At 57.0% G+C, this 16,916-nt stretch overlaps 1 protein-coding gene across 1 annotated transcript in view; it reads right to left on the minus strand.

The window, feature by feature from the left end:
* VPS35L (VPS35 endosomal protein sorting factor like) overlaps positions 1 to 16,916 on the minus strand; it is a 57,074-nt gene that overhangs the window by 18,668 nt on the left and 21,490 nt on the right. The window contains exons 13-24 of the mRNA XM_056138788.1: positions 15,016 to 15,093; positions 14,264 to 14,386; positions 12,507 to 12,553; positions 10,942 to 11,053; positions 10,468 to 10,584; positions 8,598 to 8,651; positions 8,031 to 8,111; positions 7,477 to 7,539; positions 6,911 to 6,996; positions 5,683 to 5,763; positions 3,278 to 3,341; positions 705 to 803 (exon numbers count right to left, since the gene is read on the minus strand). Coding sequence (XP_055994763.1) covers positions 705 to 803; positions 3,278 to 3,341; positions 5,683 to 5,763; positions 6,911 to 6,996; positions 7,477 to 7,539; positions 8,031 to 8,111; positions 8,598 to 8,651; positions 10,468 to 10,584; positions 10,942 to 11,053; positions 12,507 to 12,553; positions 14,264 to 14,386; positions 15,016 to 15,093 — 1,005 coding nt within the window. The remainder of the gene's footprint in view (positions 1 to 704; positions 804 to 3,277; positions 3,342 to 5,682; positions 5,764 to 6,910; positions 6,997 to 7,476; positions 7,540 to 8,030; positions 8,112 to 8,597; positions 8,652 to 10,467; positions 10,585 to 10,941; positions 11,054 to 12,506; positions 12,554 to 14,263; positions 14,387 to 15,015; positions 15,094 to 16,916) is intronic.

Raw genomic sequence — 16,916 nt, forward strand, 5'->3', positions numbered from 1 at the left:
TATTGCAGCGACCGGATGCATTTCTGCCAAAAGCTGTTGGGGTCTGATATTTGTTTCTGAGTCTCTGGGATCATGGCTGTTAAGCAGTTCGATCAGGAACCAGAGAGGCCATGCCTCCAACTATATAGCTGAGCTAGAGGTGGTTTGTGGGTGTGTCTTCCACATACCTAACTTTTGGCCATTTACTTTCTTGGTAAACTTTGCCCCAAGTTTTTTGGGGCCTGGCCAAAGGCACAGCAGCAATTTTGGGGTATCTGGAAGTCTGAAGGCATCATCAGGCTGCTGATGCACTCGCCTCACAGGTACAGACTGACCTGCTGGCAGCACCATATCCCCAGCCCCCCAGCTTCTTAATAAAGAGAATCGTTACTTGTGTCTGGGCCTGGGGGAAGACCGAAAAGTTACCCACGGGTGCTGTGATTCAGGGAGGCTGGGGTCTAGCTGCTTGGGACAAAAGGGGCTTGAAGCTGGCATGAACTACTGGCTGCTGCCACGTAGAAATAAGCGTAAGTGAATCCCAAGGAAAGACGCCCAAAGACGCCTGGCAGACTTAAGCCAAGTTGCAGATTCGTTTCACCTTGGGAGCAACCACCTCTTGGACCTCCCAGGGCCAGAAGGAGCCTGGTGTGGAATTCGCCCCGGGCGGGCGGCTGCTGGGCAGACCCCTGGGAGCCCCCAGGAAATAAAGGCGAAGCCCGACTCACGTGGATCAGCTGCACCAGGACCGGCTCCAGGTTGCAGAACATGGACCTGGCCTCCACATAGAAACTCAACTGCTGTTCAAAGTCACGGCCGAAGGAGACCTGGGACCGAGGACAAAGATGCTCTTCCCAAAGTGCTCTCTCTCCACAGGGGGCGCGCACACCAGTGGAAGGGTCCTACCTGAGCTTTATCTGGCGGCCAAGGGGCTGGGAGGACTGGCTGCCCCACATCCTATGAGCCCGTATGGGTGGGATTGGAAAGAGAAAGTAGGCATGCATGCGCACACACACTCACACACTCATTCCGTGTAGGGCCACACCTGGCTGTGCTCAGGGATCACTCCTGGGGGGTGCTGGGGATTGAACCTGTTCGGCCATGTGCCAGGCAGGTGCCTTCCCCACTGTGCTGTCCCTCCAGCCCCCGTGGCCCTGGAATATACCCCTCAGATCTGACTTTACCCGGCACATGGCTGAAATCTCCTATCACGGGTTCCGGAGTGGACACTGGCTTTTTCAATGCCCATCACTGAATATGGGTGCTGTGAAAACCCTGGCAATGGCAGGAGGCTTCGAAACACACGACGACCAGAATTTTTTTTTTTTTGCTTTTATTGGGTAACACCTGGTGATGCACGGGGTTCCTCCTGGCTCTGCACTCAGGAATTACTCCTGGCAGTGCTCAGGGGACCCTATGGGATGCTGGGAATTGAACCCAGGTTGGCCTCATGCAAGGCAAACGCCCTCCCCGCTGTGCTACCGCTCCAGCCCCAGAGACGAATTCTAAAGCAAAGTGCCATGACCTCAGGTGCTCCTACCAGCACTTGCCTTGTTGCCCTTCTTGGCGCTAAGGGGGTGCCGGCAGAAAGATGCTGCCACGGAGTAGACCACACCGAGACCGGGGGGGGGGGGGGGGGGGGCGCTAGGCGCTAGGGAACATACAGCCTGTGCCCCACGCTCGACTTCTGCAAGACCATGGCTTGCACTGGTCTTACACTTTTCACAGCTTCAGAGTCTGGTGATTCCTGGGTGTAGGGGTTCCCCTGAGAAGAGTCACCCCTTTCTGCATCCCCAGGGGGGTACCCCACTCTCAGCTGCTCACAGGTGGCCCTGTGGGACCCCCCCACCCTCCAGACCTTCCACTGGGCACCCGCTCTGTCCAGAGGGCTGCCCGGCTGCTGTTTCCATTACAGGGTCGGATTTCACACTTCCTTCCTCCCATTCTTTCCCATTAGCGCTCCAGGGCTTCCAGACAAAGCCACAGTGGTAAACACCAGGTGATCAGCCCTAAGTCAAGGGCACGTGGCAGGCAGCTGAGGAGAGCCCAGGTCCGTTTCCTGCTGTGGGAGCCCGAGGGGCCAGCTTTCCTTTGGAGCTTGTCTTTCCCCACTGACCCCGACCCCACCCCAGTCCGGTGTGTGGGGGTGACCGACATCTAGGCCAAGGTCACTTTGCAAGCGGCTGAGCTGCTGTGGCTGTGGTCAGTGGCGATCTGGGCAGCTCTGAGAGCCTGTGACAGGCCTCGGAGGCTGGGCTGGACGGTCTCTCCCATGGCTGGGATTCTGGGATTCTGCTCCTCTGCTTTGCACCCACCCAGGGGCCCTGTGACTTGGTTACCAACAGGACGCAGGCCTGGTCACTGGATTTAGAGGTCTCAGCCTTCAAAGGCCTACAGCTTGTTGGTGGCCTGACCACATGAGAATTCAGGGGAGCCGCTGAGGATGAGGGCATGCGGGTGAGGAAAAGGCCCACAGGGACATGCAGTGGGCCCCCGACCCCCAACATCCCCCACTAGCAACTGGACCCCAGTTGTGGGAGTCCGTCTGTGGCTATTCTGCCGAGGTCAGGTCCAGACAACCCGCATGGTGGGGCTGGAGACAGTATAGTGGGTAGAGTGCCTGCTTTGCATGTAGCCAGCCCAGGTTGGATCCCCAGCACCGGGAGTAATTCTGAGCGTAGAGCCCGGAGTAAGCCCTGAGCACCACTGGTGTGACAGTCATGCACGCGTGTGCACACGCACAGGGGTCTGAAGCTTACAGTTCAGGGCTGCGTTCTGCACAGCAGGAACAGCTAGCACGAACTTTGCCCCCCGAAGCGCTCACGGGGTACTTCCAGGAGCTCCCCCTCTCCCTTCGGGGTGGGGAGGGGGCGAGGTGAGGGTGCCTCCCAAACCTGGCCAATTGCGGCGCCCACTCCCTCCTACAGTCCAGTTCCTCCAGGGAGGAGCCAGTGACCCGAATGAAGCCGAGGAGCATCAGCCCAGGCTGAGGGCTGCAGGGGAGTGGGGGAGGGGGCAGGAAGCCCAAGGCTCTGGGAGGTGAGCCTGAGCCTGCCCAGTGGACACCAAGAGGCCAGGACGGCAGGTCCTGATGACCCCACAGCCCCGAGCTAGCTCCCGGGAGAGCTCCATCCAGACACAGGGGGCTGGGGGCGCCCCACCCCTGGGCAAGTGCTGGCTCCCGGAAGAGGGTTTCCGGTTTCATCTTCCCCCAGCAAAGACAGAAGGAGCCCCCAGGGACAGGCCACTAACTGCTTTCACAGGAGGAGGGTTGACGGAGCCCCGCCCTCCCCATCCTTACCATTTTTATAAAGCCGTTGATCAGATACGCCAGGGTCCGCTTCTCGTCCTCCAGTGTGAGAGCACTAAAAACGGAGAGACAGCATCACACAAGGTCCCCAAACAATGGTTAGAAAGGAAAAGCGTCTTGACACCACACACCATCTACACGGGGAAGAACACCGAGTGCTTTCTGGCCTTATAAAGCTTCTGAGGGTGAAGCCCCGGCAACCCTGGGCTTCTATAAGCAAGGCCCCGGTTCAGGCCCTCGTCCAGGGGTTCCCAATTGAATCCCCAAAAGGATTAGTGCCCTACAGAGATGTCCCTGGATCCCTATTTACAATCTTAGAATTCCAGAAGCACGTATTCTAAGTGAGCAATAGAAAACAAATTATCTAGCATCTGCCCCTGACAGGCAGGCTTGAATGATGGTGCAAAAATTCGAGCAAACTATAATGTCCCAAAGTAGAGAGAGAGTGTGGGGGAAATTGCCTGCCATAGAAGAAATTGTCCCCCATCCCAACCCTCCCCCTGCCTCTGGGATACTGGGGACATTGGTGGTGGAGAATGAGCACTGGTGGAGGGATGGGTGTTTGATCATTTTACGGCTGAAGCTCAAACATGAAAGCTCTGTAACTGTATCTCAGGTAATCCAATAAAAAAAAGGAAAAAAGAAAAAAAACAAAAGCTTCTGATGGAAGAGGTTGGAGGAGAGGACAGTGGTTAGGGCTCTTGCCTGGTTCCATGCCCTGCATCTCATATGGCCCCCTGAGCCTCGCCAGGAACAACCCCTGAGCACCACTGAGGGGGGGCCCCCAGGCAAAGAAAAAAAAGGAGCGTCTATTATTTCAGAGGAAAAAAAAAGAAAAATACAGCTTATGTTGTTGCTGATTAAGCTCCACAGTAATTCTCTCCATTCTTCTAAGTTTCCAGGAAATCAAGCTGCTCTGCTTAAGAAAATTTTGGAGACTAAAATTTCAGCCAGTAAATAAGAATTGCTTCCAAAGCCAGAAAACGGGAACATTTCAGATAGAAGGACATGGGTGCCGAGGTAGTACAGATGGAAGGGCACTGGCTTTGCAGGTGGGTTTAACTGGGTTCAAACTGGTTATCCCACAGGATCCCCCAAGCATTAGCTGGGGTAATTCCTGAGCAAGGAGCCAGAAATAACCCCTGAGCATCGCTAGGTGTGGCTCCAAAACAAAATCAATAAAGAAAAATGAGGAGGGGCCGGAGCGACAGTACAGCGGGGTGTATGGCCGTCCCAGGTTGGATCCCCGGCGTCCCATATGGTTCTCCAAGCACTGCCAGGAGTAATTCCTGAGCACAGAGCCAGGAGTAACCCCCGAGCATTTCCAGGTGTGGCCCCAAAAGCCAAAAACAAACAAACAAACAAACAGGAGGAGTCAGCCTTGGAGTGGTAGGGTCAGGCTACTGAGCCTTAAGAACACAGGGCAGGACTGTGAGGCGGCCATGGCAGTGTCAAGGGTGGGAGTGCGCAGGGAAACACTCCAGGGCTCCATTCCTGGCGTGCTAACTCCCGCTCTCAGGAAGTCCGCAGGCTGGACTCAGTTCCCTGGGACGAATATGCCTAGCCCTCAGGCAGAAATCCCTCTGCGACAGGGTTGGAGTGATAGTACAGCAGGCAGGGTGTTTGCCTTGCATGCAGCCAACCAAGGTTCGATTCCCAGCATCCCATCTGGACCCCCGAGCACCACCAGGAGTAATTCCTGAGTGCAGGGCCAGGAGGAACCCCTGAACATCGCAGGGTAAAGTAAAGTAAAGGCCCTCCGGTTGATCGTCGATTTGCTCGAGCGGGCCCAGTAACGTCTCCATTGGAGACTTTGTTGTTACTGTGTCTGGCATATCGAATACTCTCGGTAGCTTGCCGGGCTCTCCGAGAGGGGCGGAGGAATCGAACTCGGGTCGGCCATGTTGGCCGCTTGTAAGGCGAACGCCCTACCCGCTGTGCTATCGCTCCAACCCGTATCAGGAAAAAAGTGGCACGAGGGGCTAGAGTGACAGCACAACGGGTAGGGTTACTGTGTCTGGCATATCGAATACTCTCGGTAGCTTGCCGGGCTCTCCGAGAGGGGCGGAGGAATCGAACTCGGGTCGGCCATGTTGGCTGCGTGCAAGGCAAACGCCCTACCGCTGTGCTATCGCTCCAGCCCTAAGCATCGCAGGGTATGACCCAAAAAGAAAAAAAAAAAAAAAGAAATCCCTCTACAAAAAGCCCTGCCACCTCATCTTCTCATTTTCTCAATCTCCCTCCTGGCGCGCTTGGGATGCTCTCATTAGTGAGGCTCCACAGAGACCCTCAAAACCCCAGTGGCCACAGCAGCAGCTCGACCCAGCCCCTCCCCGGCACTCTGCTTGGTGGAGGGAACATCCAAGCCACCACGGCCCGGCCCGAGTGTGGCTTACTTCACGGAGTCGTGCATGGTCTTGCAGACGTGCAGGAGGGCGTTCAGGATGACGGGGTCCTTGGTGGGTTCTTGCTGGTGCCTGGGAGACATGGCAAGAGGAGAGGGGGTTCTACTGAGCGGGAGGGAGGCGTGTGGCCAGTTCTCACCGACGGCCTCGGCATGAGACGGCAAGCGACCAGGCTCCCACGCAAGCCCCAGTCGCCAGGTCTGGGCCACCATCTGGTTTCCCCCGAATTCTGGAGGTCCCGGCTGGCTCTGCTGCACATCTGATCATCTCGTAACAGAGCAAAAATCCCGGCAGATGCCCCCATTCCCAAAATCAGGCCAGGATGAAGCTGCTCACTCTGTGTCCGGAACCTTCTGGAGTCGGCACACACAGGCTGAGTGCGGGGAAGATCATTCATTTGGCTTTTCAAATACTGGGAAGGAGGCGTCTTTATTTTTTATTTTTAAGAACTGAATCACAGTGATAAACACACTGTGAAATTCATGACTGGGTTCCAGTCATACAGGCTCCAACACCCGCCCCTTCACAGTCGCCCTTCTGCCACCGCCAGTGTCCCCGGGTTCCCTCCCGCCCTCCGTGCTCCCTCACTGTGACACTTTTCTTCACTCTTTCCTTTTGGGCCTTTCAGTCTGCAATGCAGACACCGAAAGGTTAGCAGGTACACCCCTTCACTACTTTTAACGCTCACCTCCTGTCCACAACGATCATTGTCATGCTGATCCCTCCTCTATCCTAAAGCCCTTTGTGCCCGCACCCCCAACCCCCTCAACACACACACCTGTGGCAAGCTCCCAACATGGACCAAGTCCTCCTGGCCCCTGTTTACCCTCACCTTGGATATGTTTGTTCTTATGGGGGTGGGGGGTGTCATTGGTGTCACTCCCAACTTGGTGCTCAGGGGGACCGGAAATTGCCTCCTGCATGCGAAGCATGGGGTTCGGTTGAGCTCTCTCTCCAGACCCTCTGGTCACAGATCCTTTATTTTTGCGGAGGAGGGAGGTGGGGGTTGGGCCACACTGGGAGGTGCTCAGGGAACCATATGGAGCGGTTGGGGATCAAACTCCTGGTGGTGCTCAGCGGAACCCATGTGATGCCCAGGATCAAACCCAGGTCGGGTGAGGCCAAGGAAGCGCTTCCTGCTGGACTCTCCGGCCCTGGACACTGACTCATCAGGTTCCCTGGGGCGCAGGGACCTGAGCTTCTGGCGCGTGGCACTTACTTGATAAAGGCTTCCATGATGCATTTGCAAACCTCCACCCGCACATTCTCCTTTTGGAACATGTCCAGAAATGGCAGGAATTTTTCCTAAAGGGAGAAAGAGAAAGAAAAGTCCGCTGTGTGCAATTTACACGCTACTGAAAGAAACGAAACCCAGTGCCCGTCTTTCCTTCTGGCAGCTGGGATGCTCCAGCGGCTCCTATGTGACTGCCTGCCATCACCAATATCGTGAACGACTGTTCCCAAAATAAACTGATTTTTAACAGAAAGGAAATGCTGGGTAGAGCCCAAGGCTCCATGAAAGCATTACTGCGACATGATGAGAATCTCTGGGGCATGAGCATATTTCCAAGAGGATTAAGAGGGTACTTGGGGCTACCGCGACATAGTATAGCGGGGAGGGCGTTTGCCTTGCCTGCGGCCGACCCAGGTTCGATCCCTGGCCTCCCATATGGCCCCCCAAGTACCTTGAAGAGTAATTCCTGAGTGCACATCCAGGAGTTACCTCTGAGCATCGCTGGTTTGGCCCCAACACCAAAAGAAGAATAACGAGAAATGGTTACTTACCACTGAGAAAAGCACTGCGAAGTCGTGGAAGTGGGCGATCACTTTCTTGATTATCGACTGAAGCTGCAAAACAAAGCGAGCAGGAGGTGCCAGGGGTGGGTCAGAGCACGCCGTCATTGGCGACTGGTGTTCCAGGAAGCGAGGAACAGGGGGTGAATGGGCTCGGTGGGGCCTGGCCTCAGCCCGAGTTCACCCTCCGCACTCATCACTCAGGAGGAAAGTTCTTGGCCTCAACTTCCTCTTCTGTGAAATGGGGGGTTGAGCAGCTCTTCAACCCCCGTGAGGCTTCGCTGGGGGGGGGGGGGGGGAGTCCTATAAAAAGCTACTACAGTGCTGGCCTGGCGAGCTCGCCCCGACATCAGCTGAGACTGGGGAGCAAGGCAGAGCCTCTCCTGGGTGAGGAGACCGAGGCAGGCGAGAGGCAGGAAGCGAGCGGAGGGCCCCGGCCCAAGGTGCGTCTGACTCTGCAGCCCGAGCCGCGCGGCCTGCCGCTGCCCGGGGCAGAGACAAACTCCCCAGTGGTCAGCGCGGGGGATGGAGACCTGCGGCTTTACCTGCGGGTAGGAATCTTCGAAAGCCCGGTCAGGGTTCATGTGCTTGATGACGTCGGCCAGGACCGTGTTCACCTCCCGTTTCTGAGCGGCGGGGAACGAGAGAGTCCAGGGTGAGACTCCACAGGCCAGGATGCCCCAGCACCTGGGGGGGCGGGGGAGGTGGGGGGAAGCAGGAACTACATGGCGGGGAGCGAGGCACGTCAGACAGCCGTGAAGCCACTACAGCACTTCCAGGATGGACCCACACGAAGGCCGTGACCCGCCTCACAAGGGACTATTTTTTTTTCTTTTTGGGTCACACCCAGAGAAGCTCAGGGGTTCCTCCTGGCTCTGCACTCAGGAATTACTCCCGACGGTGCTCGGGGGACCCTATGGGACGTCGGAAATTGAACCCGGGTCGGGTACATGCAAGGCAAACGCCCTCCCAGCTGTATTATCCCTCTGGCCCGGGACCCGGACTGTGAGTTGGCAGAGCTGCTCCCACCTGTGAAGCGCTGCAAGGAGCCTCCCCTCACCCCCTGCTGTGAGCTGCCCTGGGCCAGTCCCCACAGAGCCAACTCGACTCACTGTGAAGTGCCGGCAGGTGTACTCGACCCACACCTCAGCGCAGCTGACATAGTCCTGCAACGAGACGGCGTCCTGAGTAAGACCAGCTTCCTAGCTCTCAAAGGGAAACCCTGGGCCCCGTGGGTCCACCGTGCTGCCAAGGGGCTGTAAAAAGGTGGGAAAAGCCCAAAAGGTCTTAGAGAAGAAGTTCGCGCTCACAGGGCTGGAGAGACAGTGCAGTGGGCAGGGGCTGGCTTTCCGTGCGGCCGAGCCAGGTTTGATCCCCCGGTATGCCATGCTTCCCCTGAGCTCTGCCAGGAGTGATCCCTGAGAACAGACCTAGGAGTGAGTCCTGAGCATTGCTGGGTGTGGCCCCCAAACAAAACGAGAACAGAGAAAGAAATGAAGTGTTCAATAGCAGAAGACGCACAGAGAGAACAGGAAGGCGAGGCTCTGGAACCAACGGTGACAGATTTGGGCGGGCCGCCTGTCCTGCAAAACGCTTAACCCTCTTCTGCCTTCCTCCTTGGATCCTGCCCCTTTGGCGGGAAGGAAGGGGAAAAGAGGAAGAGGGAAGAGATCGCCTCGCACCTCACGCCTGCAGGCGGAGCAGCCCCGCTCCAGGGAGGGGGGCCGGCAACCACAGATGTGGCTAGCAGCTGTGAGCATCGCTGGCACAGGCCTGAATCTTAGCCCACGGCCACCATCGTGGTGTTCCGTGACCAGCAGAAGCCCAGCTGCCTGCTTCTCCCAGGGGTCAAACCCAGGGCCAACACAGCCGAGGCAGGTGCCTCCTGCCGAGTCACACCTGCCCCCTACCCCCTCGTCGCTCCCCTTCTTCTTGCAGCCCACATCTGGGCAGAAAGAGGTTTTAGCTGGGTCCACAGACAGGCTGGAAGCTGGGATTCCCTTCCACTGCTCACCCACCCAACTTCCTTGGGGAAGCTCCTACCCCAGTGGCACTGTGAAATCCAAATACTGTAAGCGGCTGCAGGCGGGACACACTTTGCCAAGTTACAGGTGTTTTAAAGTGCTGAATATGGGCCAGAGAGGGAGCACAGGGGTGAAGGTACTGGCCTTGCACACAGCCAACTCCCATTAGGTAGGTGGCTATGTGATCCTAAGGACACAGGTGTAAACCCCGAGGACCACTGGGTATGGCCCCCAAACCTAAAGCAATAATGATTTTTAAGGTATCGAATATTTGTGGCCTTTTAGTCTACATATATACATATAAATGCATATACATATATATATTTTCTTTTGGCCATACCCAGTGATGCTCGGGGCTTGCTCCTGGCTTTGTCCTAGGGGATTACTCCTGGCGGTGCTCGGGGGACTCTAGGGGGTGGTGAGGATCGAACTTGGGTCGGCCCATGTGCAAGGCCGGCGCCAGCCCTGCTGTACTGTTGCCCCAGCACCGCTTTCAATTACATCTTAAGGTCTCTAGAATGAGGCGTTGTTATGACACAAAATTTAAGAAAGACATCTTCCATGTTACCACATCTCCCTGAAAGGTAAATAAATTACTCTAAATGGTGCTTGTCGGACCATAAAGCGTGCTGGGGAGCGGACTCAGGTCAGCCATGTGCAAGGTAAGTGTTCTACCCACTGGACTCTCTCTTTCTCTGGTCTGCTAGTACAGTGGTCAAAGCAGATCCCTTTGGCGTTAGTGATAGCACAGTGGTTAAAGCCTTGCATGGGGCCAATCCCAGCTCAATACCCAAGAGTTGTTCGGAGTGACCCCTGCATCCACTGCTAGGTATGGCCCCCAATACACACCCCACCACCAGCTCTGCAGATTGCCCTTTGAAAGATCATTAGCTACAATCCTGTTGTTTCAAAGGCAGAGCCCACTGCAAAATACGAACAAGGCTCTGTGTTCACCCACCTGTGGATTCTTCAGTTTCGTGATGACTTTCCAGGCCTCATTGAGAATCTGGAGGCGGTCGCTCTCGGGGGGGTCAGCCAAGGCCAAGTTCAGCCCCAGGGAGCGGAAGAGAAGATGCTGAGGGGGAAACAGCAAATCGTGCCCAGGTGAGGATTCCAAGGAGGGTGATGAGGCAAGCTTCTCCACCAGCCCTCTTGCGTCAGACCGAGAAGCTCCAAGCTGAGAGCTGGCGCTGGGGACGGCGCTGGACAGAGCGTGCCGTAAATACGGAGGCAAGAGACCCAATTCTCTCCTGCAGACTGCAGCCGTGACGGCTTGAGGCCTGAGTCGGGAGCCAGGTCACACCGGGTGACAATCCCCAACACGGACTCAGCTCCCATTGGCCCTGCTGCCCACGCAGCACCAAAAGCCGGGCTCTTCCTCCAGAGCTTTCAGGCCGAGTATGGGGCCCTGGGCGGGGTGGCAGGAGCCTACCTTGGGGAAACCAGACTCGTCACAGTCCTTGATCATGCCAATAAAATCCATGGAGCGGGCTGCGATGAACTCGGCGCGGAAAGCAGACATCACGGAGTTCAGCAGCAGGGCGCTGTGGGACACGCGCCGCGTCAGCGGGGAGCCCACTGAGAGGTGCTGCCGTCCCCGGGGGGGCAGGAGAGGGGGTCTGCTGCCAGCAAGGGTGCCCAACAGTGTGGCAGGAAAGGTCACGCTAGAGACTCACGGGGCCTTGTGTGTGATATTTGGTAATGATCAATGTTGAAATGACCAAATGAATGACGGGATGAGTAGATGGATGGACGGACAGATGCATTAGTGAATAGCCAGACAGACGGATGGGTCATCAATGGACAGAGGGTAAGATGAATGGATGGATACAGAGATGGATGAATGGATGGACAGACGGATGGACGGATGCATTAGAGGATAGATGGGACAGATGGGCAAGCGGATGATGGATGGATAGGGGTATCAGGTGGCCGAGGACTGAGATAATGGAGGAATGTGCGGATGGACAGACAGATGAGTGGGTGGACAGACAAATGGATGAACAGATGTATGAGTGGAGGATGGATGGATAGATGGATGGGTTTATCAGTAGACAGGTGAGAGTATATGTGTGTGTATGTATGTATGTATGGATGGATGGACGGATGGATGCATTAGTGAATAGATGGATAGACAGACGAATGGGGTACCAGTGGACAGATGGTAAGACGAATGAATGGATACAGAGATGGATGAATGGATGGACGGATGGATGGATGCATTAGAGGACAGACAGACAGATGGACAAGTGGATGATGGATGGATAGGGGTATCAGTTGGCCGAGGACTGAGATAATGGAGGAATGTGCGGATGGACAGATAGATGACTGGGTGGACAGACAAATGGATGAAGAGATGTATGAGTGGAGGATGGATGGATGGACAGATGAATGGATGGGTGGATGGATGGGCAGACAGATGATAGATGGACAGATGCATGGATGGATGGATGGCTAATGGCTGGACAGGTGCATGGGATGGTGGATGGAGACTTTATAGATGGGCAACAGACCGGCAAATAAGCAAACACACCCACTTAAAAGTACTGAAGCCTTCCAGGGGCTGGTGCAGAACTAAAACTGAACAGTAACAGCACTGAGGCGGCTCCAGGTATACAGCTCTCTTCCCCATGCAAAGCTCTGCTGCAGTCACAGGAACCCTCTGAACAAAACCCGCTCGACCCTGCTCCCCCTCCGGGCTGAAAGGCCAGCACCTGCCTGGGCCAGGCTCTAGTTCATCTGGGTCACTGCTGCCGAGAACCCAAGGGAGGGGACCGTCACTCTACCCATTTCCCAGGAGAGTAGACTGAGGTAGCAAGGGGTCAGGGAAGTGACCTTATGCCACCACGTCCAGGAAGAGTCACAAGTGGCCACCTGGGTTCCCGTCACTGTGGGCTGTCTTGCCACAGGGTCCCACGTCCCCTCAAGCACACTGCGTTCCTGAGAGGCAGCTGTCTTTGTCTCAAAGTTGTGCGTGCCCAATTCCGGGATACTCACTGATTTCCTAGCTTCTTACATCTCTCCATCATTTCAGTTAACAGAGTCTAATAAACAAGGAAAAAGAATAACATGAATAGTTATCAAGACCGCCAAGTTCAAGGGCCGGAGTGACAGTACGGCGGAAAGGGGTTTGCCTTGGGCGAGGTATGCGCCCCGCCCCCCCGTCCCCAAAACAAAGAAAAATGCTGCTGACAACGGAGCTTGACAGAGCTTGTCAAGGAACGTCCTTCCTTCCTCTCCCGCCAGTGCCCTCACCCTGCAGTTCTAGGAAAGGCGGGCTTTCTCCGGGCTAGAATGTGCCCGGAGTTTGCGGGCAGAGGTTTGATTTCTTTTCACTGGCTGTGGCTGTACTTCTGTGAAATCAGGGGAGAGAATTTTCTACTACTAACCCTAAAAAAAAACTCCTTTAAGTTTGCCATCGGGGTAAGGGGTGGGACGGTGCGGGGCTCAGGGTTCAACGGGATCTACGGCCGCCACATGGCCCCCCGCCCCGCCCCCCTGCCAGTCCTGTGTGTGGCTCAGAACCTCAGCCCCTGCATCTCCCACTCTACCTTCTGAGAACCGGACAGCGCTCAGCGAGCACCACCACAGGGTGCCTGGGACTCGCTCTCCAGCGGCCTCATTTCTCTCGAGACCGCTGCTTCGGACGCCACAACGGTTTCCTCGAGTTTTACGCCCCGGGAAAAGCGCTAGTCCCAGCTGCCGCCACCCGGGGAGATTACGGAAGCTTAAAATAAAAGGCGCGAGATCACATGACATGGGCCCTCGATTTTCAATCCTGTCTCGCCTGTCACTGAGAGAGCGAAAATAAGAAAGAGTTCTCATTTTCACACATGCCGGCCCCTGCTGGGAGCTGTCTCAGGCGACTCGCACATCTGCCTTGGGGGGGGGGGGGGGTTAGCGCGCAGCGGGTGAGGGGCAGCGCAGGCCCCGCCAGCTTCCCCGGGACCTTCCAGGCCTGCCAGCCTCACACAACTTCCTTAATGCACTGAGCATCGGCACAAGAAACCTTCACTGGGGCTGGGCCATAGCCCAGCAGGGGGGGCATTTGTCTCGCATGCAGCTGACCAGGACCTGATTCCCGACACCCCACATGGTCCCCGAACATGGCCAGGAGTAAGCCCTGAGCACTGCTGGGTGTGGCCCAAAACTTGAAAAAAAAAATCCTAAGATGACCTTGTTTTTCTCCCTGGACTTTAGGATTTGGAGAAATTAAAATACAGGCCGAGGGCTCAAGGGCCAGTACAGGAGTAAGGGGTTCGCCTGGCACATGGGCAAGCCCGGTGTAAAGCCCTGGCATCCCACAGGCTCCCCCGAGCCTCGCCGGGAGTGATCCCTGAGCACAGAGCCAGGAGTGACACCTGAGCACCACCGGGTGTGGCCCCCACAGCTCCCAACCAAAGGGCGAAGGGGGAGACGGCGTCTGGGCTCTTAGGCCTTCACGGGGACCGTGGACGCCAGGTGGGGCAGGAGGCCAGGAGCCGCGGGTCCTGCAGTCAGCCGCAACGCGGCTTGGGCCCCACTGCCAAGCTGTGTGGCGCCGAGCCCTGAAGCCCCCAGGGACGTGTTCAACAGGGTGCTCTGGGGAGAGTGGGGGGCCCGGGAGCAGCCCCCACCACGAGCTCCGCTGCCTCCAAGGTCACGGCACGTGGGGGCAGAGGGACCCCGGTGGTAAAAATCCCGCAGGGCAGTGTGCTGGGATACAGAAAGGAGGTGGTGGTCCTCCCTGGCCCTGCTCACCGCCCAGCTGTTACCTCCGGCGCGTGGTAGGAGATGCACTGGAAGATCCAGTCCATGGCCGGCGAGTACAGGGGCAGGTAGGACGGCAGTTCCACGCCCTGGAGCACCAGCTGGTTCTGGACCGTGTCCCCGTGGATCTGCAGGAGAGCAGAGTCACGGGCAGGACAAAGCGCCAGAGAGCCCGGGGCTGGCCCAAGAGAAACAGCCTGCTTCGGGGGATTTCTTTCCTTTTTTTTTTCTTTTTTTTAATGTAGGAGTCCTGCTATTTATTCAGCCATTGATTGAGCTGACTGAATTGGGCATGAACTCCACATTGCTTTTCTTAAATTCAGAATGTTAATTTCATTACTTTTAATTTTTTTTTAATCACTGTGAGATCCAGTTACAAAGTTTTCCTGCTTGAGTTTCAGTCACACGATGATCAACCACCCAACCCTCCACCAGTGCCATCTCCCACCACCAAGGTCCCCAGTATCCCCCTCCCCCTCCCTCTATGGCAGACAATCTCCTGGGGGGGGGGCGGATTTCATGCAGAGCCAGACCCCCTGCCGTGGCTGGGGGAGGTGCGCTCAGAGCAGGGGGTCGGCAGCTTCTGCGAAGCAAGCGCCCTGCGAGGGGACCTGTGAGCGGGACCAGTGAGCGTGCGCGTGTGAACGCCCCCTCCCCTCCCAGCATGCAATCAACACATTTTTAATTGGCAGGGGGCGAGAGCAGGGGGCAGGGGTGGGGGAAGCCCCGGGCTACCAGCCGGAAGCGGCTCCCTCACCTGCTTGAAGGTGAGCAGAAAGTCAAAGAAGTTCTCGTTGAGGCTTTCCTTGAGCCGAGGCGCCACCTCCATGCCCACCTGTGCCAAGCAGAACCCGGAACCCTGAGCGGGAACAAAGGCAAGAAGGCCAGAAACAGCGGCAGCCCCCGCCGCGCCGAGCGCATGCCTCGCAGCTGTGAGGCCCTAGTTCCAGCACCTCAAACCCAGAAAGATCAATCTCAGCTGCAAAGACGCACGGTAGGATGTCAGTCCTGATACCTAGGCTGTACATGCGATGGCTCGAGGAATAGAGAGATCCAGAAAATTTCTTCCCCACTCTTTGGCTCACGTTCTCTTCTCCATGAGCCCCCCTTGCTTTATCTGGGACCACTCACCCCATTTTTAATGGAAAAAAAAGGGGGTCGGAGACACATTGGCAGCATTCATCATTGCAACTTTCCAAAGGTGACTGCTGCGGGGCCCAAGTGAGAGGACAGCGGCGAGGGTGTCGGCCTGGCACAAGCCTGACGCGGGTGCAATCCTGTGTCCCTGAGCACCACCAGAGCCAGGCGTCAGCCCGGAGCACCACTGGGTGTGATCCCCAAACCAAGCAACCAAAGGCATCTCTTGAACACACACCCAGGGCTAACCTTGTCAAAGGCAACAGAGAGAGCAGGATGGGGGGTGGGTGGGCGGGGAAGAGGGCACCCTGCCATGTCCAAGCGCCCGGGACATCACGGGCTGGGAAACTGAGGCAGCAGGCACAAACTCATTTTAATATTTCAGAGTGCAGGGTATGACGCCCCGCCCCCCACCGAGCTCCCGGTGTGAGCGATCTTGTTTCAGACTGTGGCAAAAATAGACGCAAACACTTGCAGGGAAGGGATGCTCATTGCTCACCGAGAGAAGGAGCCGAGGCCAGGGCTGGGCTGGGCTGGGCGGGGGGCGGCGTTCTGAGTTAGGAGGAAGTGAGTGTGTTTACAATATAGCTCCAGAATGTTCCTGAATCTGAGCAACTGCCATCCACCCCCAGGCCAAATTGCTGCTTCAGCACAAAAACAACTTGGGCGAGTGGGAAAGCTGCTTTTTCCGAGACCCAGTTTCTACCAGTGGGGAACGATTCCCACCTAACACCCCCTCCCTGCCCTGGAGGCCGGGCCGAGGACCAAGATGCTCCCAAGAGCCTTCCAGAAGGACCCGAGAGTCCTAGGCTGGGGGGACGCAGTGCTGAGGGCTGCCGGGGGATGTATGCAAGGAACAAGAGTGGCAGAGGAGAGCAGAACACCGACGACCCTTGTCAGAGCCGGGCCCACTGCCCTTCCCTCCACTCAGACCGTGGACACGGCACTGACGCCCTGCCAGGGGACAGCCAGGACAGGCCTGGTGGCCAAGGAGAGGAGCGGTGGGCCGGGGCGGGCCGTGGCTTCTCGGTGAGGTAACTGTCCCCCCTTCCTGGAGCCGTACCGCGGACCCCCGCATCCTGCCCGCACGCTGTGTGTCTCACCCATCCAGCCAAACGAGCAGCTTGGAAATGCGTATGGGCCGGCAGCGCGGGCACGAGCTGCCCCTGGCCTTGGGCACTGTGCGCCCCCCACCTCACTCCCTCCCCCTTCTTGGTCCATGAGCCCCAAGGGTGGGAACCGGGGTGCCGGTCTGGCCGGCAGGCACAGCCCACGGGATGGTGGCACTTGGGCAATCGACAGGCACGTGCCCACCGGGGTCCCCTATGAACCCGGACGGGGCAGAAGCCTGGAGAGACGCCAAGCGTCGGGACCAAACGAGTCACTGAGAGGAGGCACTTAGAGGTCGGGGGGGCGGGGCGGCTGATACCTGACCCCCGTGCCCACACCCCCGCCCTGGCCTTTCCCAATACACTGAGCCCAGCAACCGGCCCTTTTGGCTGTAGAGTGGCACAAATGGGG

The sequence above is a fragment of the Sorex fumeus genome, unplaced genomic scaffold, assembly GCF_029834395.1.
Source record: "Sorex fumeus unplaced genomic scaffold, SorFum_2.1 ptg000130l, whole genome shotgun sequence".
Taxonomy (NCBI): Eukaryota; Metazoa; Chordata; class Mammalia; order Eulipotyphla; family Soricidae; genus Sorex; species Sorex fumeus.